The sequence below is a fragment of the Pyxicephalus adspersus genome, chromosome 5 (genome assembly GCF_032062135.1).
Source record: "Pyxicephalus adspersus chromosome 5, UCB_Pads_2.0, whole genome shotgun sequence".
NCBI lineage: Eukaryota > Metazoa > Chordata > Amphibia > Anura > Pyxicephalidae > Pyxicephalus > Pyxicephalus adspersus.
Window position 1 is genome coordinate 48656811 of NC_092862.1, and position 26553 is coordinate 48683363.

Sequence of the window (26553 nt, forward strand, 5' to 3'; positions counted from 1 at the left end):
AACCCCCACTCCTTTTCTTACAACAGAATAATTTCATGTCCAGCTATTTTAAATCCTTTATTCAGTTTCATCTACACTGTCTGCTTTGTGTTGCTAATAACATTATAGTAAGTACTGTGGTTTTTCTTTTTGTTTCCCCTTGTTCTTTACACCCTTATAATGAACCATTTTTACCAATACTCACATGGCCTTTGATATCCAAATTATCTTTTTGTAGTTACCATACATAATTTACACCTTTTCCCTCATTGGGATCATTTGGCGTGGATGTCTCGCAGATGTTTTTATCAACTCTGTATCACTGTGACTGATGTAAGTACCCATTTTCAAACTTGATACATTTTTGAATCACATGTACTACTATTCACATGATTGTATGTTTGAAACTAGAACTCGATGCTCTTTTCCTTTCCCTCTGTTATGCTTTCTTTTCCCTCTTTATCCTTCCATGTGATACAGCTTTAATATTCAAGTTAAACTTCAATCTCAATCCTCCCCTGAAGAAGGGTGAAACGCATCGGGAACTTGAGACCTTTCCAAAAAACTGAAGTTGATATTTTTAGTTGAAACGTTAAAATAAGTGTATGTAATCACAGACTTTGATTGCTAGTATATCATTAGCTAGTTGATCTATGTATGGTATAGGAATATACTGTATAACATTACAAAAATTATTATTTACTCTTTTAAATAATTCTGCCTATAAAAGCCTGTCTGTCCCTCCACTTGATCACATAATTAGGTTCCTTTACAGACCCAAGCAATGGTCCAGCATAAGCATTTGGCAGAAAGGAAAGGGCAGGCATACTGGCTGGTCTATTTGGCAATGGTCTATGCTACGGCGTTGATTGGAGTCTTGATGGGAAGTTCTTCTTCATCGAGTGAGATCTGGGCATCAGTATAAAACACTTTATGTGTATGTAAAAGATTTTTTTTCAGTTTTGAATGGACTGAGGATGATTTAGACCTGTATCCTTGTCCTTGCAAGCAAATAACTTTGAAGAAATCCATTCCAGCTGATGAAAGTGTGCCCTCTCCGGCTTTGGAGAACTTTTATAAATTAAGCCTATTGTAGGAACAACCACACCTCTAAGTTACCAGGTATATCATAATGGTGTCATAGCACATTTTTTATAAAAAAATATATATATACAAAAATAAAGGCACAAGAGCTGCAGCAATAAATTGAATAGCTGGAAAGAAATGTATGTAGTACATCCCTTATAATATAATTTCTGTTAAAATCCTGTAATCTAAAGGATCTTGAATGTGCAAAGTTTTCCATAGTAAATCTGTAGCAGTGAATTCCTCCCCACCCTTATTGCACTTTCCACTGTAACTCATCCTAGAAGTTATGATTGAAGGATGATATAATAATATCCTAAAACAAGTGATAACTGTGGTGAGCCAACAGTTAATTCACCTCCTGGACACATAAGGTATTCTGCATTGCCTGAAGTATTTTGTATAATGTGCAGCATTTTTGGGGGATTACGAAAGCAGCAAATGAGTAGCTGTGTGCAGGCCATGTGATGGGACTGCCCATAAATAGCCCAGACTGGTTTCCGTTTGTTTTGTAGGAATTAAAACCTCCTCTCTCCTCTCTCTTTTTGTTAAGTCAGGAAATTATTTGCATGCGATCCACATGAGCATACAAAGGCAGCGTTGGAGATGGCTGAGTACTGAAGCGCTTGTCTCCTGATGATGTGCTATAGGAAACAAAAGTTACTTTAAGGATGGCTATCCGAGAGCTGAAAGTTTGTCTTCTGGGGGTGAGTGTTGTTAAAAATTCTTTTTAAGAGAAGGCTATGGGTGGGATGATGGGTTACAAAGGAATGAAGTTTTTAGGGCTTTAGGTTACTGATTCTATATCAAGCAACCCATTTTTTTTTGCATTTTGCTGCCAGTAATGAATTGTGCAGAGCTGCTTCTTGCAGAATAAAAGAGAAAAGGTGCTACACAAAGAGACAACAGAGATAAGTTACTAAACTGCTATTACAGGGTAATGTTCCATCTTGCTGTTGTCTTTTTCACATCGTGTAACCACAAACTTTTATTTGGACAGATGTTTGGAAGCATTCATAGGTTTCTGTTTTTACTGTTCTATTATTATTCTCAATGCCAGGGTATTGTTGACTTTTTTAAACACTCGGCTTTATATGCTTTGCAAGTACAGGACTGATTTAATAAAGGAGAGGATATACTTTCATCAGAGAAGCTGGGTAATACAGCAAACCTGGAATGGATCTGATCCAGAATTCAAAACATTTGCTAGCGATTAACTTTGATGAAATCCATTCCAGGGTTGCTGGATGACCCAGCTTCACTGATGAAAGTGTATCCTTTAATATCTTTAATAAATCAGGCTTATTGTCTTTACTCACTCAAGCCCCACACATATGGAAGTTACTAGGGACTGACTTTATTAAACTCATTGTTGACAAATTCTTATTCTCAGCATCTAAAACACTAGCATAGGTACAGCTGTTACCCATAGGTGTCATTAAAGATAAACCCCAGGCAAACATTAAAAGACACATATAAATGATAAGTATACTGGTTTGTCTATCTGTTCATACAAACCCAGTATCTATACAGCACAGTCCTGTCTAGCTGATCTTTTTTGTACTGCTACAGTTGCACTTTCACTTACATGTGTCCTCCCCACCCATCCTTTTTTCTGGACATTGAAGGACAAGTAGCACGCCAAGAGCTTTTTTCTTTGTTTTTATTTTGTCCTCATCATGCCCTTTGTACTGTGGCACACCTGGTTGGCTGCTGGTGCAGATTGTCCCCCCCCCCTGCTATAAGCTCTGCTTTAATTTAGGTGCTTGCATTAAAAAATACATTTATTAATGTATTATTGGTTACAGAGCTGCTTTATTCTGTACTGTTTCTATCTGCCTGGAGTTAAGCTTTAAAGGAAACTTTCACTCAGAGGATATGGCAGCTTCATTTCCTGCCCTTCTTTTTTTTACAAATTCCTGGCTGTCATGCTGGTCCATTGGCTTTAGAGCTTTCTTAGGAACTGACCTGAAATAAACATGCTGATTAATGTGCATCTAAACCCCAAGTGGACAAGGAATATATATTGCTACCAATGGGACACAGGGTAGTAATGCATGAACACAAATGGAAGAAAGTTGTGATCCCATTACAGGAAGTGTCTAAACTAAGATCTTTATGAAACAATTGCCAGGTATAATTTAAATAAAGATTGAAAATGACAGGGACATTATCATGGTTATCTTATATTTTAATAATTGGGTTTAGAACTACTTTGACAGGCTCTGGCTTTAATCTGGTTTTCCTGATCTGCATGCTTGTTCCAGGTCACTGAGACAACCAAATGGAGGTTAACATTGGCTGTCATACTCTGTAGTCCAAATCCCCCTCTTTTAAACTTGAGGTACCCCGTCCTAGCTAACCCCCAAAATGCCACAATTACCTAGCAGATTCAGTGGTTACGTGACTAACCAGGTCTCAAATCTTCCTTCTTCTACATTGAAGTGTAGGAAGGTTCTTCTTTGAGCAACCATGCCCTGTTGACATAGATATGTCCCTCACTGGGGTCCTCAGAGGGTCTTAGAGATATCAGCAGCGTGATCTGGTCTTGGCAAAGGGCTGCAACAAGACCAGTCAATAGTGGACCCAGACCCAGACTGGAAGAAGTGTTTTAGAGGGTTACATGACAAAGGAAAATGAGTACAAAAGCTTTTGTTTCACTGTGAATCAGTGGGAGAAGGAAGATTGGGGGGAAAGGAGTAACTATCCTCACATTAGGATGGCAAAAATTCTAAGACATTGTGACTAAGAGCGGGGGGCCCCAACTCCCATGGCCCAATAGGCACACAGGCACCTCTGGACGGTGCATCCCCAAGCGCGGTCAGGAGAAGGGTACGGACCGCGGACCACGTCTCCCGTACGGATCGCAGGCTCAGGGTGGTGGGCAGGTTGTGTCTCTTGACACAACCCACCCACTCTTCTATCGCAGGCTCAAGGTGGATGGGTTCTGTCATCATGACGTCTCTCAGGGGGAAGTGACACAGGCGTCCGTAGATTCAGTGGTCCGCGAGCTGCAAAAGGTTGAAGACCACTGCCCAGGAGGACAAAGTGTCAACAATAGTTCCTAATAGCTACTGAAACAGTGGGACAACACAGAACTCTCAGGACACAAGTGGAGGTCTTGGTTAGACGAGGAACATCTTAATGTCAGGGTCAGGCAAAACCTAAGCTAAAGTAACCCAATATCAGTGAATGAGGTATGTGTATAAGCCTTACCAACAACACGTTAAGGCCAGGTTAGCAGGTTCCCAAAAACATTTTTAGTTCAGTAAGCATGGCTAGGACTAGATGGTTCATACAAGGGAGTCAGTAACAGGTTTTAGAAGATCCGGTTGGGCAGCAAACTTGTTACAGAATTTGCTGAGAACACTCAAAAAATAGTATACTGCAAAAAAAAGGGATCAAAGTTGAATCTCAGGTAAATAAAGTAAACACTATTTATTCCTTTAATGGGATTTAAATTTATTGAAGATATGGAGGATCACAAGGGTCAGAAAATCACTACTGTTTTGCTTTGATCAACAGTATCAGTATAGCACTGAATCCATGTACAGGCGGTGGGAATGATCGCATGTGTTATTTTACTGCATGAGAAAAACAAGAGGTCACCTGGTTGTGCTGTCTGGCAGTGGTATGTGGATAAATAATCTGAGCAGTTACAAATTATTTGGCTGTAGAATAATTTATATAACTATAAGATATCTATGTGTTCTCAGCTGATTATAGTTTACTAAAAATAAATAGTGATATTGATGATAGTGATTTAAAGTACTCCATAGGAACCAATTATAACCCCAAAGAACCGCCAGTTCTTTGGACCTAATACGTTAGCTATTTATTATCAACTAATCAATTATATAGTGACTTTGTGCTCTAGTTGCTTCAAGAAGCAGTGTTAATGAGTTAATAAGTGTTAATAATTTTGCAGTACACATATGTGAGTCATATAAAATTTCACAACCCTGTAGTCTCTGATCTCTTGATTGGGTGTTCTACTGCATTTTGCATGAGGTTATGTGGATTGTTAAATAGAAACCATATTTTTTTGATCTTGCAACTTCCTTTGAACATGCATTAAATATTATCTGCTAGCCTCCAAATAGGTTTGGTAAAGGGTGTGCATTTTTGTTTGTGTACTGAAGAATAGAGACTATTGCTGACCTTTCCTTCTGAATATAGGTGTTCTCTTTCTTAGTCACTGACCCAGAACAAGTATACAAATTAGGGTTTTACTATGAATATCCTTACATGTCATACGGGCATTTTCAGGAGGGGGGGCATAATGGTATTCTTTGTCTTAATAGAAGTAAAAACTTTTTATTCAGTAAATTCTACTTCGTTGGCTATCATGCTCACCAACAATTTCTCCCCCCATTCAGTGGTAATGTTTTAGTGCACTGACCTATGCAGATAGGAGGACAGGAATTCTGATTTTACTGATTTGCGTCCAAGTCGGTGGAACAGAAATCACTGAAGAAGAGTAATAGGCATATAATAACAAATCAAGTAGTATTTTTTAGAGGTCACCATTTGTAGCCTCCGTTTCTTTTAGGAAATGTTATTCTGTTATTTACTCTTTCTGTACTATGGAACATTTGAACTGATAAATGGTAATTTTTTACTTTTTGCCGTGTAACGTCAATATATTTGTTTACACAAAGTCAGGAAGTATCCCTTGGCTATTCACATCCCAACATTTACTTATAGCAAGAGAACATTAGGAAATGCCAGAGACAGTTTGCTTATAATTGGCAGTATTGTTTATCTTGTGTGACACACATGGAAATTTGGAATGCATTCGACAAGAGACAATTTTGCAACATCAGATGTAAATAATATTGCTGCTAACAGCAAGCAAACCAGACCACAGACCAGTCAAGGGATGAGCGATGAAAAAGCCTGGCAAGTTCTCTCTGTTTTACCTCCTCCTCTTTCCTTGTTAACCTCTGTCCTCCTTGTTTCAATCAGAGAATGCAGGCAAATGATGTGCTTCCTGGAAATTCTTCCAGATAACATTGCCATCTGGGAAAAAGCTTCTTAACCTACATATGAGAGAGCTGTGCATATCCTTCTTTGCAACTGCCAGGAAAATGAAAAGCCATACAAAGAAGCCTAATGTTAATAAAATGACACAAGCGCTGCCTCAGATATGACCTACTTCTGGAGTTCTGAGACGTGCTGTCAGAGGTTGGCAATGCAGGATTGCTTTCTCTTTATTCGTAGGCCCCTGTAAACCATAACAGAGCTCACATTCACTTGTTTGCAGATCATTTGTAGCGGTGATTTTCAGTTGCATGGTATTAGAATATCATATATGGTGGTACAGATATAGACGGATACTAAAAGCGAGATGAAGCATTAAAAGCTATTTATTTTTCACTGAGTGTGATTCTTGGTATCATATATAATTACAGTACTGTACATTTGCTTCAAATCATCTTCTATTCTGCTTTCTATTTGTGCAACATTCTGTGGTTCGAGCACAGCTTGGGTCAGTTTTCCCATGGTGGACAGTGTCCTACATAACGGGGGTTAGTTGGCATTTAAGATGGGTGAATGGGTTGGTGATCCTATGAAGCCTTTATATTCACAGCAGTAATGTGCACAGATTTCTCTAATAAGTGTTTGCTAATGTTATTCCATAACCCTGTAGTGGTACCACTGAGGCTTTACCAAGGCCCCACAAGAGATATATTATAATATAAGAAACAATAAACATTAAATATTATGTTTATTCATTGACATTGAAATATTTACAGTAACCCAATATTTTGGACGATAGTTTGCCCTACTAGTGATCTTTGATCTGAAGGTAGGAGCCATTTACAGTGCTTTAGGATACAGCTATGATTGAATTCATGATTACAGAGCTGCAGTGCATTATAATGTCCAAACAGAGAAGTCATTTCTAGGATATGCAAAAAGGCCAAGATCAAACAATACATGTGATAAAGATAAATATGATAAAGGGTTAAACACAGCCTAGTAAGGGTAAAATGTCACACCAACTAAAGATATAGAGGAGGTACTGAGGTAACCAAGGTGTAAGATGAAGTGTACTGGGGTGCACACTGCAGGTCAATGCCAGAAAATCTAAATCTGTTGATCGTAGCCAAATCGTAATCCAGAATTAGGGCTGAAGGAAAAAGTAGGTAGATCCAAACACACTGTAAAAATGAAAAATAGCTGGAATAGTAATTTATTAGGAGAAGATACCTCTCATTTTTACATTTCCAAGGTAATGTTGTTTCATATTTTTCTGTTCCTTTGGTTATTACAAGTGCATAAACCACAGTACATGCTCATATATTTGTGTATGTTTCTGTGTAGTAATGTGTAATAATTTTTAGTTTAATTGAAGCTTACATGTAACAAAAAAACAATTTCAATGCAGTCTATCTATAAAGCAATGAATCTTACATTCACTAAACCTTCGCTGATGGAGTAACGTACAGATGCATGTGATTTCAATAGCAGTGATTGATTCTACACCAGAAAATATTTGGTGACGTCAGATTCACTGCTTTATAAATACACTGCTGTGGCTTTTGGTTGTTTGTTTCCAAACCATTGAAAAAAAATAGTTAGTGCTTTTTGTGTGTTTGGGCATCTAGCCAATGGTTACAACATAAGGCCTGAAAGACAAATGCCTATGGGACATTTTGTGTGTGTGTATACACAACAATACTCCGTGTCCCTACAGATTGATTAGTATTTTATGCTTATGTGTTATTTTGTCTTCTTTACCTATATAGATATATAGAGACTTATTTATCAAAGCTCACCAGAAATAGAGAAAATAGACTGTCAGAGGTGAACCTGGGTGATCCACCAACCTGGAGTGGATCTGGTCCAGAATTCAAAATATTTACCAAATAATAGCAAATTATTTTATGATATCCATAACATGTTTGTTGAATCACTAATGTTTAGTCTATCTTCTCCACCATGGTTACTTTTATTAAGTTTTATTTATCATGTACATAATAGAACTGTTAGATATTTTATCTAACACTCTCTTACAAGTAAATCACTTTGAGCACAAAAGTAGATACTGATTCTGGAAGGCATTATACCATTTGTTTTCTTATGGTAATATAAGTGGTCATTAGTGTAGTACTGTTCAGGTGAATGGTGACCAAAGCTTTGCATACCATACCCTGTAGGTTTCTGATAAGGTAATATGAATATCTAGTCACTGATAAAACCACAGACACTAGATAATTATCATCTAAGTAACAAGTGCTTCCGATTAGATGGTGGTTTGATCCCAAAAGATGCTAAGCAATATTAGAACTTTTAAAACGTGTGCATTTTTTATTAACTCCTAGGTGTATTTCGAAACAGTGACCAAACTCAACTTGTGGATGCTGAGACTTTGAATACCTTCAGAATTTCTTTGTTGCATTTAGCTTCTAATATACAATATAGACATAATATTGCTATTGTGTCATAACACCTATTAAGTGGTAAACTTGTATGTTAAATTTAGAGATATAAATAGTTTGGTATTATATTCTAATAATAATTTTTGTGGTTTAATTTGCAGGACACTGGGGTTGGCAAGTCAAGCATTGTTTGCCGATTTGTTCAGGACCATTTTGACCATAATATCAGCCCCACTATTGGGTAAGTCATCTGCACAGCAATGAGATTTATGAGTTTGAGGTTTTCACTTAGCAAATTAAATTATCATTCTGCAAACAATAATTGACTTGATTTAGTGTAATTAAATAATATATATTATAATTTACTTTGCAAAGTATACCAAACATGCACAAGAAATGTAAAATGTGTTTGCTTGCACATGATGGGGTAGATGAAGTCAGCAAAGCTTAATCTCATTCATGAAGCTAAGTGATTTATATCTTGCAGAGTGACAATTTACTTTGCTAAGTGAACAGCCTAAACTCCTTCTCCTGTTTGAGTGACAGTATGATTTCATCAATAAATCAGCCTATTGCAATGTAAAAAGTAAATACCCAAACTCTTTTGCAGGAATAAGGAAAAGCTTTGATTCAGAAACTTTTGAGCTGTGGAAACCAATGCAATAGTCCACTGATATGACAAACATATTGCTCAATTTACTTCCTACTTAAAACATTGTGCAGGGGTTCCATTGTTCTGCTTCAGTTTGAAAACTGGGGCTGTTTTAGGTATTATGTACACACCATGACTTTCTAAGGGGAATCCCAGTGATATTATGTTTCGTTCTGTGACGATCCAGGAGCAAAGCAGCGCTGATTAAGCTTTGCTCAGCCTAATTCTGTGGCATGGTGGCCCAGTGGTTAGCACTCTGGCCTTTGCAGTGCTGGGTCCCATGTTGGAATCCCGGTCAGGACACCATCTGCATGGAGTTTGCAGGTTCTCCCTGTGTTTTCATGGTTTTCCTCCCATTGCCTGCTTCAACCCTCCTATGAAGTTTTCAAAATGTAATCAAAATAAATAATAAAATGCCATCTCTCCTCGGTATTCCCTACAGGGACCATAACTATGTATGATGGGACCCTATAGCAAAACAATTTAGGAACCTCCTGCCTGTCTAATCTCCATCTGAAAGACAATTTCTGTAGTCACACAGATTTCCAACTGCTTTATTAGTAACTATATATAGGTTCTTGCTTGAAGTACATTCATTTTCTAATATATTTTAACCATATTTTGACCTTCTGCTATCTTCTAAATATTTAAATCCCCGAGACTCTGTGAAGTAATGTGAAATGTGATATGTTCTCTATCATACACTATAAATTAACACGCCATGCAAGCATTAGCGATTTATAACATAATGCCTTCAAAGTAATTTTCTTTTTTTTCTAAGAGCATCTTTTATGACTAAAACCGTACCCTGTGGGAATGAGCTACATAAATTTCTGATATGGGACACTGCTGGTCAGGAACGAGTGAGTATAAGCTACATGTTAATATGTTTGTTCGGAAGCTATGATTTTACATGTTGTATATAGATGGGGTAGGGATTAGGGCTGTGTATTGACAAGAATCCAGTGTTATGGTAACTGTTGGAATTAGAGGGTGCCAATTTAATATTTTGTGATATATTATGACATTGTAAGCAAAGAAATTTATTGGCTTTCCACTGACAACTCATGACGTGCCTTGAGAATGATCTTGAGAATACAGGAGATTGTATCTTTGGACACCTTACTGTGCATAGTTGAACATTGTTTTCTGAGTTACTTGTGGATGCTGGTGCTGCCAATTTGGCTACATTTTTAGGACTTGCCACCACAAAATGGCAGTGGGTGACTCTAATGTTTTTAATAGGGAGAATATATTATTTTATCTTGTTTTCCTGGGGAAGCAGATCCTATAAAACATATTGAATACTAATTGAGAGGGGATACATATCATACCCATATATTATAAAAAGTATGTTGCTTTTAAATAACACAGGTCAACAAAAAATTAATTTTAATAATCATCAGAAACCACACCAATATTTTCTAAATCAGTTTTTCGAGCAAATTTTACATCTGTTTTCAGTTTGTCCCTAACACGTACAGTTCCTGAGTTATGAGTACTAATATAGTTAACATTGAAAGTGCATGTATTTTGTACTAAAACGTTAGCACCATTGAAGTGAATGTTATTACATCTTCAGTGTGAAGTAAAATAAGGCATACTGTGGTAAAGATCTACTGAACAATGTCAGTCAGGTACCATTGTTTCTTCAGAAATGCTTAGAGTATGATTTTCTTGTGCACTCTTTGTCTGGATTGTCGCGGTACAGCATCCAGCAGTAGTCAGCCATCATATTTTCATTACAGAAACCTTGGTAGTGGTGCTCCAATAACTGAATGTCCTGGTGAAAACATTCTCCTTGTTTGTCACTCACCATACCAAGATTTTCCAGTAAGAATTCTAGATGTGAGTGCAAGAAATGTATTTTTAATGACATGCAACAACCCAGTTTCTGGTATTAATCAAGCAGATTCTGAACTCCTTCCTTGTATGAAGGAGACTTATGGTTGCACAGGAAATTTTCACTCAGCCACCTGAATGCATCCCAAGCTTCTAGCTCAGAGAGATTGTTTGAAAACATCATTCTGCAAAACAGACTAGATCTGTGGCCCTATAAATATCCCTTCCATCAATTTTGCAGTGCTTATGTTTGGAAACTTCTCAACAAGGTACTGAAAACCCATGGTGTTTGATTTACCCATGGTCTTTACAAGGTTCTTCATCAAGCCTAACTTAATATGGAGAGGTGGCAGAAATATTTTATGCGGATCAACCAGAGGCAGAAACTTGACACTGCTTGTTCCGGGCTTATAGGTATCTTTTTGGTAGCCAATCATGCTTGACATAATGGTCTCCCATAGATCGGCTGTCCCACAGGCATAGGAAACAGCAATATTTTGTGAATCCTCCTTGCATTCCCATTAGCAAGCCAATGACTTTTAGATCCCCACAGATGTTCCACTGGTGTGTTTTATACTGGATTGCTTCAAGTAGTAACTTCATGTTGTCATAGGACTTTAGGTTAACGGAATGGCAGTCGGTAAACTTGGTTTGGAATTATCATTATGCAGTAAGACTGCTTTCAAGCTTCTTTTAGAGGAATCAATGAAGATACTCCATTCAGATGGAACATGCTCTTGTGACAAACTGTTAAAGAGTGCATTTATATCATGACAGTAGCACAGCGAGCCATTTCGTTTTCTGTAGTGAGTTACAGTTACACCCTTTGAAAACAAGTGCTTCTGTTTAAGCCTTGAAGCAAGAAGTTCTGCTTTGTCTTTGAAAGGATTTAGATCACAATTGAGGTCATTCAGCTCTGCTTGTTTAAAGGTTCTGAATCTTCATCGGCCAAATTGTCAGGATCAGATGATTTGGAGTTGTAACTGGCTGCAACTCCAGTGCATTCCTAATCACTTTCTACAGAAGGCCATCATGTGGCGATACCGGAACTGGCAATGAATCATCATGGGGAACAGGCCTAATTGCAGAATCAAAACTGGGATATAAAATTTTGTGCTTAGTTCTACCTGAGAATCCACTTTTATTGACGCGGCAAAAATTGCAGTCGATTAGATGTCTCGCGGTTCTCTCCACACCATTGGGATTGAAAATGGCATTGCTGCTTTATGCCGATTTAGCCAGTCACGTAGTCCGTTGGAACAACTGGTACAGATGACATGTGGTGACGCAGTTAGTGCGGTCTCTAACCCTAAAAAAAGAGAACTTTCGTTATATGTTATAATATGTTAATGAATTTCACACAATATATAATTAGCTGCATCACAAAAATTAGATGTGTTAGAGAAAAACTGAACACAGATTCACATAAAAAATACTACAAAGCCCACATAAAATTATATCTGATGAAAATGACATGTTGATCTGTGTAATGAGATATTGATTTATTAAAAGGTGCCTGTGCATTTAATTGTATTAGTGATATTGTAGAAAAAGTCTTTTGGATTTGGCACCTAATTGTACACCTGTCCCTTGTTTTAATAATAAAGGAAGGCAACATAATGACATGGAAAATTTGTGCACCAAACAAATAGTAAAAGGAGTAATTAATCTAACTCTAAGGTGCTCAAACATTCATGTGCCTGTCCTGCCTTTCCTGCTTGCTCCTTGCAGCAAACATAAAAGAACAGTATACATTCTATTATTTTAATTAATTGTTTTAAAACCAGTTCTTGGGTATGCTCCTGACATCACTATTTAAATGGCCAGATTGAGTTGGTAGGCAACCAGCAGGCTGTTGATGTCCCTGTCCTTAATGAATATATTGGGTTGTTAAGGACTCTGCTGGCTTGCCTTCCCATTGAATGGTGGCTGTCATGGGGTTGTGCAGCCCTAACAACCATAAGGCAATGGGCTGGCCGAAATACATCATAACCCTATATGTATGTTTACAATAAGGTCATCACTTGCCCCCTAGGTATCTGACAACTTAATGAGCCTGATTTATTAAAGCTCTCCCCAGCTGGAGAGGATACACTTTCATTAGTGAAACTGGGTGATTTGGCAAACATGGAATGGATCTGGTCAAGGATTCAAAACATTTGCTAGCAAACAGCAAATGACTTTCAAAAAATCAGTTTCAGGTTTGCTGGATCACCCAGCTATACTGATGAAAGTGTATCCTTTCCAGCCTTGGAGAGCTTTAATAAATCAGGCCCACTGTATACTTTGACAACCCTGAGATTCAGGGCTTTCTGGTACATTATTTTCATAGCAGTTATAGCGATGGTATAATGCTGGGATGAGAAAAAAAAATTGTGCTTTAAAATTAAAGTGCTTTAAAACATTGATACAACATTGTGTGCCCTATTATTATGTTACTATACAATATTCATTTTTTATACCCCTAATAATTTAATGATATCAGAAGCATCTTAATCTATTGCTATACTGATACCATTGACAAATTGACACATGACCTAAAGTTTATATCACACTGGCAGAATTATTTAAAAGAATACACTTAATATTTGTCATTTATGTAAGCGTATGCACTTTGTAGGGGAATAACAATTCTTGTGAAAATAAATATAAAAATACAGGATTTATGCATAAACCCTTGTACTATCTCAGTGGTAGGATCATTTAATATTCCTTCTGAATATAGGCACAATTAGCTTGCTTTCTGGTGAAATGTTTGTAAATGGAGAAATGTTTTGTAGAAAAGCACACTACAGAAAAACTCTGGTCCTTTAAATTGATGAAATAATTATGAAAAGTTTTTAAAAGTTGCAAAAAATGACCAGTTAGTGATACTTTTGGTTTATATTTGTCTTTGCCATTAATGATGTACACTTTTCTTAATGCTTAGCTAATCTGGAAATGATGTCTCTCAACACTTTCAGCCCTAATAACAACAAAATTGTTTTCATATGAAGCACTGACAGCACAATCTGCCAAGCAGAATATTTTATTGGCTTTGAGTGACACACACAATAACCAGAATTCATGGTGACATCATTCTTTGTCTCAAGCTTTATGTTTTCCCAGTCATTGGCTGCTGCTGCAATTCTGACAGCTTTAATTCATAAGCATTCTTTCTACAATGTGGACCATTTATTCACAAATATTTTCAGTGAATGTACGGTACTGACATTCTGTGAGATACTAAATACCTTTGTTGACCTTTAATAAATACTTAGCCATGATATCATTTTATTGTAGCAGTTATTTGGCACGTGATTAATATTGAGCTTTGAAAACCCTTTATTGCATTAGAACCAGCACCATTGTATTGCGCCTGGGCACACAAATCACAACCAACTCCGGGGTACACTTTCAACAAACTTTATTCCGTAATCCAGGTACAGGCCGAGGTCAAAACACAAAAGATCAATCCGATAAGTGAGGTACAAAAGAATGAGGCAGAAGGCGTAGTCAGGGACAATCCGAAGTCAGGGCAGACAGAGTTCATGCAAAGTCAATAATCAGACCGGGTCGCTGCTGGTAATAAGTCCAAGTTTATGACAAGACACAAGGAAAGACAACAAAGGTCAAAAAGGTAATCCAATATATCAATGCACCCAAGCACACTGTAACACAGAGGCTATAACGGGCAAGGGTGCTAATGACAGGGTCTCAATAAATGGGCAGAGTGCCCAATCACATTGCGTCACCTGGCACTATTGGATTGGAGGAACATACTGAATGATGAATCCCTTGCGGCTAATTTACATATACATGCCCCACGGTAAAGCAGCCAGCTGCCTCGGCCCCGGGGGGTACAAGAGGCGCGCATTGTAGCGCGTGCGCCTCTTACAGCGGGTCCCTGGGCCATGCTGTATTGTGCACTTCTGCAGGAATGCTGAGGGCGCACGCAGCACTGTGCACGTCTGCAGGGATGCTGGGGATGCCGAGCAGAGCGTCAGCAGCATCAGCCCCGCTGCCTGCTACAGCGGTCTCCTACACGCTGCCTGCGATCCCTAGAGTCGCCGTGGGCGACGACGATGTGGGATCGCTGGCGGGATAAGTACCTTACAACCATATTGTTTATTTTAATGGCCAATTTTCAATGATTTATTTCGATTTGCATACCTGTCATGGAGCATGCAGAATAACTAATAATAACGTTTATTGGTACAGGTCATACACTACAGAAAATATATGGTTTGTGAGGTTTTTATTTATTTTTTTTTTTTTACACATTTTTAAGCATGCCTGCAAAAAATAAAAGAAATTGTTTTGACACCTAAGGTACAAAATAGAAAGCTCAATGGGAGCAAAAGCCAGATAGTGCAAGTGCTAGCTGTAATTTAACCATGCGCAGCTCAGCTTTTTGCTAGATACCCAAAGTGATTAGGCAGGCAGGGATTATTGTAGAAGAAACATTCTGTCCCTTTCTGCATAAATGACCAGCCACTTCTTAAAAGTCGAACTTTTGTTTTCCTTGACAAAAAGTGGAACTTTAGTTTCACTTTGAGGATGCTTTAAAAACTTCAAGAAAGCTGTCTGAAAGCTTTGCAAATGCTTTATAACAGCCTTTTCTACATGTTTTTTTATTTTAAAAGCTTAACGTGTCCTATCACATTCAGATCCATGATTGTACAAAGAAATTAAGTATGGCAGGGGTTCTGCTGTTGTTACAATAAATATGGACTGACTTGACTGTTTTTTTATATACATTATTATTTATAATGTAACAAATGTCTTTACAGTTCCATTCGCTGGCTCCAATGTACTACCGAGGTTCGGCGGCTGCTGTTATTGTATATGACATTACAAAGCAGGTATGACACCTTATACTTGAAGCCTTACTAAACCATGTAACTGCTAAAGGGCCCAACTAAGTTGGGTTTCCAGCACTATTTTATTATTTATTTTATTGTTTGTGTACTTATGTATGTTCATGTTTGGACATAGAGGGCTCCTCCATATTTCGCTCTGGGGTCCTTCACACAAAGGTGTGCATCTAAATCTGTTTGGCATCCCCAACAATGTTTGACCTGCCTTTTTTACCCAGTTTGTTTTAGAACAACAGTTGAATTCAGATAAAAGTTTACCAGTTTTATCACAAAATACTCATTTTTGAATTGTTATTGAAATTATTATACAAATACACATTAAATTCTGCATTCAGCATGCACAGTTTGTGAAGCATGCTCTACGCACATGCATACAGGTGCCCTACTCTGCATGAGCCAGTAAGACAGGTTCATCGGAACTGACAAAGTAGCCTGCCATTGCTCACCTTTCTTTTTACATCTGCTAATTACCAGTGCTGGTTGGCATAGTTAGTTAGTATAAGGATAAACAATTCTGACTTTTAAAAGACTCTCCTGATACAATAACTAGTTACGGACATTGAGCATAATATAAAAGGCAATGAAAACCTAATCAAGGTTATATAAAGGCATGTGTAGCATGTTCTGTTCTTCTCCCTCTCTTGCGTTTTCCTCACATAAATTGTCAGTAACTTTGGCTGTCATTTTAACAGTGCAATTATGGTAAAGAAATAGCACCCGGGCCAGTGTTTATTAAGAATATTCAGAGTAACCTAGAAGGACTATTACTGTTACTTTTTAATTTACTCTGCATATGTTGGGTTAGCACCCTAGCATAAACAACCATTAGAAAAAAAGAATATTGTTCCTATTTAACCAAATAATCATCCTTAGGGTTTTTTTTTTAAAGTTTTCATCCAGGATTCCCCACTTGACTTTTACCCAAAATGTACACATTTTTTACATTGGATTAAATTAGCAAATGTGTACATAACATTTTACAGCTAATACATGCATTTTCTAATTAAATTCAATATAACAAAACATATGAATTAAAGAATGGGACTGATTTATTAAAGACCCCCAAGACTGGAGAAGACGTGGGAGAACCTGGGTGACCTAGCAAACCCAGAATGCACATGGTCCAGGACTGAATAAAGTTCTCCCATGATAGTTTATCTTCTCCAGTCTTTTAGAGCTTTCATAAATCAAACACCAATGTTTTTTTTTTGTTTTGTTACATGTTGTATATATCAATTGCATTCAAAAAAGTAATACTAAAAGAAAGCCCTGAGTGTTTTAAAAAAATAAAACCAATTACTCTTATCTTCTTCTGTTGTCTTTTGTCAATCAAGTATTGACAAATGTATTGCAATTAAATAGGTGTGGCAAAAATCTAAAAAAGTTTCTGCTCCATAGGGGGTATACGGATGTAAGAGCTGAAGTGGCACAAATTTTATTATCATATTATTAATATCATTATATCAAACAGAAAGTTTGTGTATTATTTTACAATCATATACATATAGATTTCAAAGTATTGGTCCAAGCAGTGGTTTTAATGATAGGAAATCACATACAGATTTTGAAAGTTTTATGTAAGAAACACATGCCTAAAGCAGACAACGTTTTTTGGCTAACCCTTTATATAAAGAAAAAAAAAACATTTTTAAACGCTATTTTTTCTAATTGAAGGGAACACCGCTCCCCTTCTGTTTTTACCACCACGGCAGTAATGACTGAATGGGAAGCATGCTCAGAAGGGGTTTTCCCTCTAATGTTAAAAATAGTGCCAATCTCATGCTTAGGCAGTAAGACCATCATGTTTTTGCACATCTGAGCAGTGCAAGATTGGGTGACATAGGAAGAAGAACCTAGAAGAAGAGGAAGAAGATGGCACGTCCGGTGTCGAGTCTGTGCTAGAACAAAGAAGGAAGACGGGACAGTGTGGGACCAACTAGACTAGGACCGTAGATGGATATAAAAGTTGTTTTTTTTTTACTCAAAGTTCTGCTTTAAGTACTGAGAAAGTCTTTGTTTTAATATGCAGTAGTACATACAGGATTTGAAACATGAAGTATATGTTTTGAATAACAATCGAACAAAATGTGAGTGATTGTGTGATGCTCTGTACACAGGATTCATTCCATACACTGAAAAAATGGGTGAAGGAGCTGAAAGAACATGGTCCAGAGAACATTGTCGTGGCCATCGCAGGAAACAAATGTGATCTCTCTGACATCAGGTAGAGATTCTTATATGTTACATATGTACTTCAACATTTTCTAGGGCTCAAGAAAGCCTTTAGGAAATATGTGAACTCAAACCAAAACTTCCTTTTAGTTTGTTACTATGCCATCAAAAAAAACAAACATGGTCCTGCCAGAAATCCAGGACTGTCCTTTCTACTTTATAGTCTTATTTTTAGGAGTCCAGCCCACTTTCCTATTTGATTACCAAACTCCCTCCCATTTTAGGAGGTGAGTGCTTTTCTGCTGGAAATTGCATGTTGAGAAAATGTGCATGTATTTCTCAGATAGACTGTTTTTATTTTAATTTCACCCTTACATACACTTAAGACCATAAAGAAGAAAAAACAATCATATTAGCTCTTCAGTTTCTCTTCCAAGCAAAGCTATGGTATCCTATTATATGCCAATCATACCTACAGCAAGATTATTATTATACAGTATTTATATAGCACTGACATATTACGCAGCACCTTACAAAGTCTATAGTCATGTCACTAACTGTCCCTCAAAGGGGCTCACAATCTAATGTCCCTACCATATTAATATTTGGGGGGAAGCCAATTAACCTAATTGCATGTGTTTGGAATGTGGGGGGTAGCCGGAGTACCCGGAGGAAACCCATGCAAACACGGCAAGAACTTGCAAACTCCATGCAGATAGTGTCCTGGATTGTGGTGTGATCTTACCAACAAAAAGTCTGTAACAGGGTGAGCATTTTATCAAACTAAAAACATAACTTGGAGGTTTGAAAATAATATAATTGGTGATACTTAGATTCAGAAAGATACACAGGCAGTAGTAGCTCTATATATAGAATCATTTTATTTAAAAAACACAAACTTCATATAGTTTTGTTAAGGTTTACATCAGCTTGATGTCCTAATTCCCCCAAATCACTGACACCAGAGCAATTGTAAAGTGCAGTTTCCTGCAATAATTTACATCTGCATCCTCTGATTTCACAAGTACCATTTCATAATACCCTCTTACGCTTGTGAAGCTAAAAAGCTCATTACATTTAAAAAAAATGCCAAAGTAATGGTGACGATGCACAGAACAGCTTTTAGAGCACTACAGCTGCCTCTCTCTATTCTGTCTAAGTTTATAGTGAATCAGTTGAAATGTATTGATTAATTTTTTGGAACCAGATGGTACAAAATTTTGTATCTGAAGATAAAAAAATATTCTTTTAGTTTTAGTCTGACTGAACAAAATGTAAAACTTTTCCTTCTTTATTTGCCTTTTGACTATTGGAACATAGATAGTAATTCCAAGATTTTACAAGAAGGAATCTCGCTAATAGACAGCCAGAAAAAAAAAAACAATAATATGGGTTCTCAGCACCCATTACTCTTTTCAAAACAGTCTGGCTTTAGGTATACCACAGAAATGATGTATTTTATATACTATGTATTTGCAATAGCTACATACTGGAAACCAATGCAAAGAAAAAAAATGGGGGCTATCATTTCTGATCTTCTTTTACACATACTAGTTTTCTAGCTGATATGGTAATACAAAGACTGACTTTCAACAAGTATGCAGCAAGGGAAGACACATCTCCTAAACTGCATATCTGCTGCGAATAATGGACTCAGAAAATACTAAAGCCACTGTATCTGTATAGGAAACAGCATTTCATTGTAGATCAGCAATGTGACATATTTAAGTGGCTTTTCTGTCTTCATTTCAGGGAAGTATCAATGAAAGATGCCAGGGAGTATGCTGATTCGATTGGGGCAATTGTTGTTGAAACTAGTGCAAAGAATGCCATCAATGTTGAGGAACTCTTCCGTGGTATAAGTAAGTAAATGAACTCCTGTGAACTCCTCTTTTTACATTAGCATTTTGTATATGTACCTTTTAATTTATACGCAGCATCCCTTTTCCCTTGCATCTTGCTACTGGCTGCCAACTACAGACAGAACACACATTTTGAAATGATAAATCTACCCTACAAAACCGGTTGTCTCTATTTTGCATTTTCTTCATGACTTCTTTCCCTTATGAAATTCAAAGTAAAATATGAAAATAGTGAAAAAAGTGTGAATATATGCAAAAAGTTCCAGTAATAGCAAGTTCGGGGGGAATTTTTAGCATGGGGAAGTATAATTTTATTGAAGTGAGCACATATTTACAAGTTTCTTTACAATAATATTTTTCTCACTTGTCATTCAGTGGATACAATACCCTTAACATTAATGTCAGTGATTAAAGTAAAAACCTGCTAAAATTGACATCTTTCTGTAAATTCTGTGTTTATTGAAGGGTTTCAAAGGTTTCCAAACATAACAAAACACAAATACAATATAAACTATTAGAACAATATATACAAGAGCCAACAAAATGGTATAAAATAGCATAACTAACATAGCAAAGTGTAAAAAAAAATGACAGAGCAAAGTGGGGAATAGCTACTCTTAACTGCTAGAAAACACAGGGCCAGGACAGGTCTGTAATGTATATATAACTAACATATGTTAAATTAGCCCAAAGTGAGTGTCAAGTCATTCAGAGATTTACTATATTAAAAAAGAATGTGGGGAAATGTAGCAACTAATATACAGTTAATGATATAATATATAGAATTTATCATACATGTAGAGGTAATGTGCCATATGTTCCAAGGGAAGTATCAAAGGAAGTGTATTTTTTTGCTTCTTGTAAAAATGAATAATTAAAGAGAAGAAGAAAGAAGGGGTTTCATGGCTAAAGGTCATATATATATATATCTACAAATATGTGATTAAAGAAACTTATACAGTATTTAAATACATTTTTCCAGAGCAAATTTGTTGCATCATGGGTAGTGGATTGTTTCACTAGAAATCATAAACACCTAGCTTGTGTTAGTATAACGCCTTGTAACCCGACGTGTTTCGCCCTTTTAGGCTTCCTCAGGGGTATGCATAAGACATAGGTTGTTTTTAAGATAGGGCTAGGGGGGTAAACATCGGCAAAGGTCCAAAAGTAAAGCTCCCTGGATATTCTTGGACATCGAAGTCTTTGGTATCAGGAAGATCCTTGGTATCAGATTGGAGTAGGAAGGAGGATGAAGATGGAATAAGACTGGGACATGAAGTTGAGGGTGGAATGCAGGAGTAGTACTAAGCTTTCATATGTCATGAATAACTTCCCACAGGGTCTTTAGTAAGGATTACTTGCATCAATGATACTGCAGGCAACAGATCCCTAGGATGACAGCCCAGGATGTAAAATTGTTAGTTTCTCTGATATTGGTTTATCATTGGTTGATAATGCAGTTATCAGTTACTTTTACAGTTATTTTTAATACAGTTAATACAGTTATTTTTGAGCATGTTAGAACTAAGAAAAAAAGTACTCAAAGTATTTATATTGGCAAAATACCTGTGTTTGTTGCAGGTCGGAGAATTCCCCCACTTGAGCCACATCAGAATGGTTCCAATGGCGCAATGAAACTTGGAAGACAGACCTCGCAGACCACAAACAGATGCTGTTGATCTCACTAGCCATCGTGCACATTGCTATGTTCACACACCAACAATCAGCAGTACCTTGAAAGAACCAAGGAGGAAATGTAAAAAATTATGCCAAGTTTAAAATCCATTTGCATGCACTTCAAAATGGTTCTCGTTGTTTACAATTGCTTTCTACTAGATGATGTTTGCTAATTTGGAAGCAATTACTGTACTGCATTTTTTTTTATATTTTTATGAAAAAGGGCTTAAAGTGTGACTTTTTTACAGTGGAATGCAGACTTTTTTATGAAGGCCTAGTAGCCTAGTTTAAGTATATTTTGCACAGTACACTAAAACTAAAAGTATTTCTATATTAATTTTTGTGAGCTGAAAGGCAAATTAATGGGAATGTAAATAGGGCTCACTAACCAAAACACCTATTAGTGAGACTTCAAGTACAAAAACCTTAGAAAAAGTATCACAAATTACTTTAACTTATATGCATACTATATTGATGCATGCATTACTGGTGCCCCTAATACTGTATGAATGTTTTCAAATGTTTCTTAAGGAGGACCTGAACTTTAGAAGCTGTGCCAAAAAGGTAGCAGTGTAACCTTTGTATTTTGGTCCTGTATATTATCTCTTAGTTTACATGCAATTTGTTTTTGTTTTGTTATACTTGGCAGTGTACACTGCCATCAACCACCTGAAAATATTCATTTCTTCCCAGCCCTGGTTATCCTGCAGCAATTCAAAGTAACTGAGCAAATGTGGCAAAAGCAGGACCAATAATAGAATTAAATGTTGAGGTTTTGCCAGTTGCACATGCAAAGTCAGACTAACACTTTTATACAAACTGCAACTGCATAGTCTCTTTCTCTATTTTTCCCTTTCTATTTTTCCAGTGACAGCTGGACTGTTGCTGCTCTTCATCTATTAATCTAGTGGTCATTTTATGGAAAATGGTGATGTAAGGAGTAGTCAGGTTTTCCCTGGTTAAATTGAACACCATGCAACTAGAGGGTAACTCTTGGAGCTATAAGGTAGACACAAAGGCCCTGCTTTACTAAAGCTCTCCAAGGCTGGAGAGAATACACTTTCTTCAGTGAAGCTGGGTAATCCAGCAAACCTGGAATGGATTTCCTAAAATCATTTACTATTTGCTAGCAAATATTTTAATTCCTGGACCAGAAGTGTATTCTCTCCAGCCTTGGAGAGCTTTAATAAATCAGGGCCCCAAAAATCCTATATTGTAGCCTCCATCTAATGTTAATTTTTGTGTCTTTTCATATTATACCATCAGGAGCACTTTGTTTACCAGTTCACATAACTTTCCTTTTCCTGAGGGCCCTAAAATATTTGTGGCCCTACACAGACTGCCTGCATTTGCTTAATGGAAAATTGTGCCATATACCAAATTGGTCATTTGTCATTACAGTTGGTTCAGTTACTCTTCCAAAAGGTATATATATATATATATATATATATTGTGAAAACCCACACAGAATGTGTCCCTTGAAAAGGGATGGAATATTTATAATGACATTGTCATTATTAGAGATTTGTTTGTCGCGTTCCCCATTATAGTGCCCTGAAATATTCCATTCTCTAATTTAGTACTCTGAAATCTTACAATAGCTGGAAAACTTGCCATATCCTCCTACTGATACATGGAGCAAGCAGCTGCAGTCTTTGTTTAATCACATGAAAAATACCCAAATACAGTGTTATTACAAAATCCCGAATAACTTGTAAATAAATAAAGAACTGAAAGTCTAATATTTTCACAAAACAAGGTCTGCAAAACAATGTTTTTTTCTTGTGGACCAAACAAAATATCCAGTGAATGTTTGTATTTTGTGGATTGGTCATATCAGGCTTCTGGAACAAGCAGTGAATTTTAACAAGGTCAGTTAGAGATTTGTTGCAAACGATCACATTCTTCTGTTCCCACCATATAAATCATTATTTTAAAATATTAATAGCCAATTTGTGGACGTGTGTAAAAACAATATGTATGGCTGTAATTACTAAACTGTTTCTAAAAATATTAGTTGCCTGACTGTCATTTATACACATTAAGCTGAAACAAGTATGTAGATTTAGCTATTTAGAGTGATGTTGGAATTCTTGATGTCCATACGTGTTCCAGGTCTGTATCTCAAAAATTTTGAGATGGGCACGTCATCTAGGTAACTAGAATTTCAGAAGGAGAGGTTAGCAATGGCAGCCTCCATTTTGTCAATGTAGTTTTTTTTTTAATAAATACAAGTAATAGTCCTATTACCAAAGGTTTGCCATTGCTCCTCTTTGCTTTACATCTCTAGAAAGGGGAGTTGACTCTACATTTAAAACTGGAACTCCAGATAAATTTAGGTAATGTGGGAAAGGGCCCCTTAAAGGCATTTATTGAAACCTGTCTCTGCTGAGGAAATTTCTCTTGACTGGAGAGAACAGCAATACCCCCATTGGGGGAAGGAGGAAAAAAACCTCTAACATTCTTGTATCCTAAACCAACAACAAAAACAATAAAGTTTTTGACTAGTTTTCCACTTTCACTTACAGTGGCCATACACAACCTGCTAAAATGTGATGTGACCAATATGGGCATCACTAATGCCAAAACAATACATTGATAATTAGGATACTTATATAGGTTTTATAACAAGTACTTCTGATTGTTAGAAGTGATGAGATTGTCGTAACCCTATTTTCCAACATAGACGATCTTTTCTTTACTATTAAGAAAAGGGAAAAAAGCTTTCACTGTGCTATCTGTGCATCGGTTAAACTAGGCAGGTGACTAAGGCAGGCCCTAAGAGTAAATGAATTGACTTCTGAAGCGTGAAAAACTATTGGATTACTAAGTGTACAGGTTATACCACTTTATGGATGCCAGTAAACAACTTTTTTTTTATTTAAGTGCAGTAACTAACAAATGTGTATTAAATTACAGTGGTAAACAATGCATGTCCTTTATGAAATAAGGCCTAGGCATACAGACAGTCCTTGGAGCATCCTGATTCATGGACTTTAATGGATAAAGCACAAAATAGTTAGATTTCTATAAAGAAATTCTATGCTAGAAGGTATGAGATAACTTTCTAGGTACTTATCAGTCTAAGCATTTTAGTTTTTTTGTATTATGTATGCCCTCTCAGTTTCCACAATTGTTTGAAAAAAATAAAAATAAATTAAATTTACGGTCAGAAGCAAATAAACATACAGAGGAGAGTGGATCTTGTAAAATGTGTGCAAACATAACTCATATTTCTACTTCTAGTGTGGCTAGGAAACACTATGTTTAGAAACTAATTGCTTGTAATAGGCAAAATTAGTATGTTTCCTCTTTTGGCAATTGTCATAAAATTGTCTGTAATGCCCCAAAACAGTCTGCCAGAAAAAAGGTACACTAGATGGTGACAGCTGTAGAGAATGTGATTACTGCCCATATATCTGTCCATATCCCCAAATCAAATAGCTTTCCCCGACCCTTCACCATGTCATATATTGGACAGGTGCATATATTGTGCTGCTGGATGGTACGGGTCTGTGATGGGGAAGGTGAATTACTTTGAGTTAGCAGACAGGGCAAACTGCCCCATAATTAAATTGTAGTTTTTAAGTCTTACCACTTTGTATTGCCTTACCATAAACAGTATGATGCAAATCCTAATTCTTTTATACATTTTCATCGTTTGAATCTCCTTGCTATATGCTATCATTAGTTGTCTTTCCTATTCAGAAACTATGTATAGGTAATATATCATCTTTATATGACCTAATGTTAGGGAAACCTGTTAGGAGGTAAACGTGTGCTGACCCCTCTATCTTAAAATGTTATTTGCATGGTAGTAGTGTAGGATTGCTGACTTACTGGTGTGCATACCTGTTCCAGGTGAGTGATCCAGAACATACTGGACACAGAGGGTACACTTGACAGCCTGAAGAACAACATTCTGTAAAGGAGATCAATCGCTGCAGTTTTTTATGACAAGATAAACTAAGTCTATGGTGGACAGATTTTTATATGCCTGTGGAAATCCAGGCTTGCATAATACGTAGATGCAGATAAATCTATGGGCCTAATTTATCAAAGCTCACAAGACTATACCGGGAGAACCTGGGTGATCTGGGACACCTAAAATGAATCTGGTGAAGTATTGAAAAAAATTGCCAAATAATAGCAAATGATTTTAAGAAATCCAGATTTGCTGGATCACCCAGGATCTCCCATGTTAGTCTATCTTGTGCAGCCTTAGTGAATTTTAATAAATCAGGACCTATTGATGAACATAGTAGGAACATGGTTTTATCCTAAGGTTTATGGAGTCAGAAGGCTCATGGGGACTTACCCCATTTACCAAAACATGCAATGTGAAGTTCAAGGTGAGGTTCGATATGTGCCACAAAATATATGGTCTATTAAATGTAGTTTTTACAATCAAATGTTTCATTAAGAGTGTTTTTAAACATGAGTTTGCAGTAGTTGAATCTTAATATTGGTCAAGGTTTCAGGTTTCTACCTGAAATGGTTGTGTTTTAGTTAAGGTCCAATTTAATCTATCATATGTATTCATTTAATATACTGCTTCCACCTCATGCAAACTTATCCAGATACATTAATGTTACTGTGTGCAATCATTATTCCTTGTTATTCTTTAAATGTGCAAGTGGGCTGGTTCCCAGTTTTTGGAATAAATGTATAACACCCAGAAAATATGTTCATTATTCAACATTTTATTATATTATACTTTTTATGTGCGTATGATTTTATTCAAGACTAAACTGAATAAAGACTTGTTTTTAATTACTTATGACTTGTCATCATAGTTGTCAACTGGAATTGCTATCAATGATCAGCTTAGTTCTTCAATGGTAGACACATTTATATACACACATTGATACTATATATATATTTTGAAGCTGCTGTTTCTGCTGGGTTTTCATACTGAAACTTCAACATACTTAAACTGAAAACCAAAAATTTACACTTACCTTTAATCCCGCAGGTCTCTCGATAGCACTGGTCCTTCCCGGGATCCAGTCTTGCGTCGTCCTGGGATTCCTCTT

The 26553-nt window shown here is 36.7% G+C and overlaps 1 protein-coding gene and 1 long non-coding RNA gene across 2 annotated transcripts; one reads left to right on the forward strand and one right to left on the reverse strand.

Annotated features, from left to right (window-relative positions):
• Positions 1 to 1582: 1582 nt before the first annotated feature.
• RAB31 (RAB31, member RAS oncogene family) lies at positions 1583 to 26295 on the forward strand. Its single transcript, XM_072411448.1, has 7 exons — positions 1583 to 1772; positions 8615 to 8694; positions 9887 to 9968; positions 15720 to 15791; positions 17924 to 18030; positions 19731 to 19840; positions 21422 to 26295. The coding sequence occupies exons 1-7, from the start codon at positions 1737 to 1739 to the stop codon at positions 21517 to 21519; spliced, it is 585 nt and encodes a 194-aa protein (XP_072267549.1). The 5' UTR covers positions 1583 to 1736; the 3' UTR covers positions 21520 to 26295.
• On the reverse strand, positions 20279 to 21544 carry LOC140330886 (uncharacterized). The gene is made up of 2 exons (XR_011920815.1): positions 21407 to 21544; positions 20279 to 21229 (listed from the first exon to the last, which is right to left on the reverse strand). It is a non-coding gene; the product is annotated as an uncharacterized lncRNA (long non-coding RNA).
• Positions 26296 to 26553: the final 258 nt, after the last annotated feature.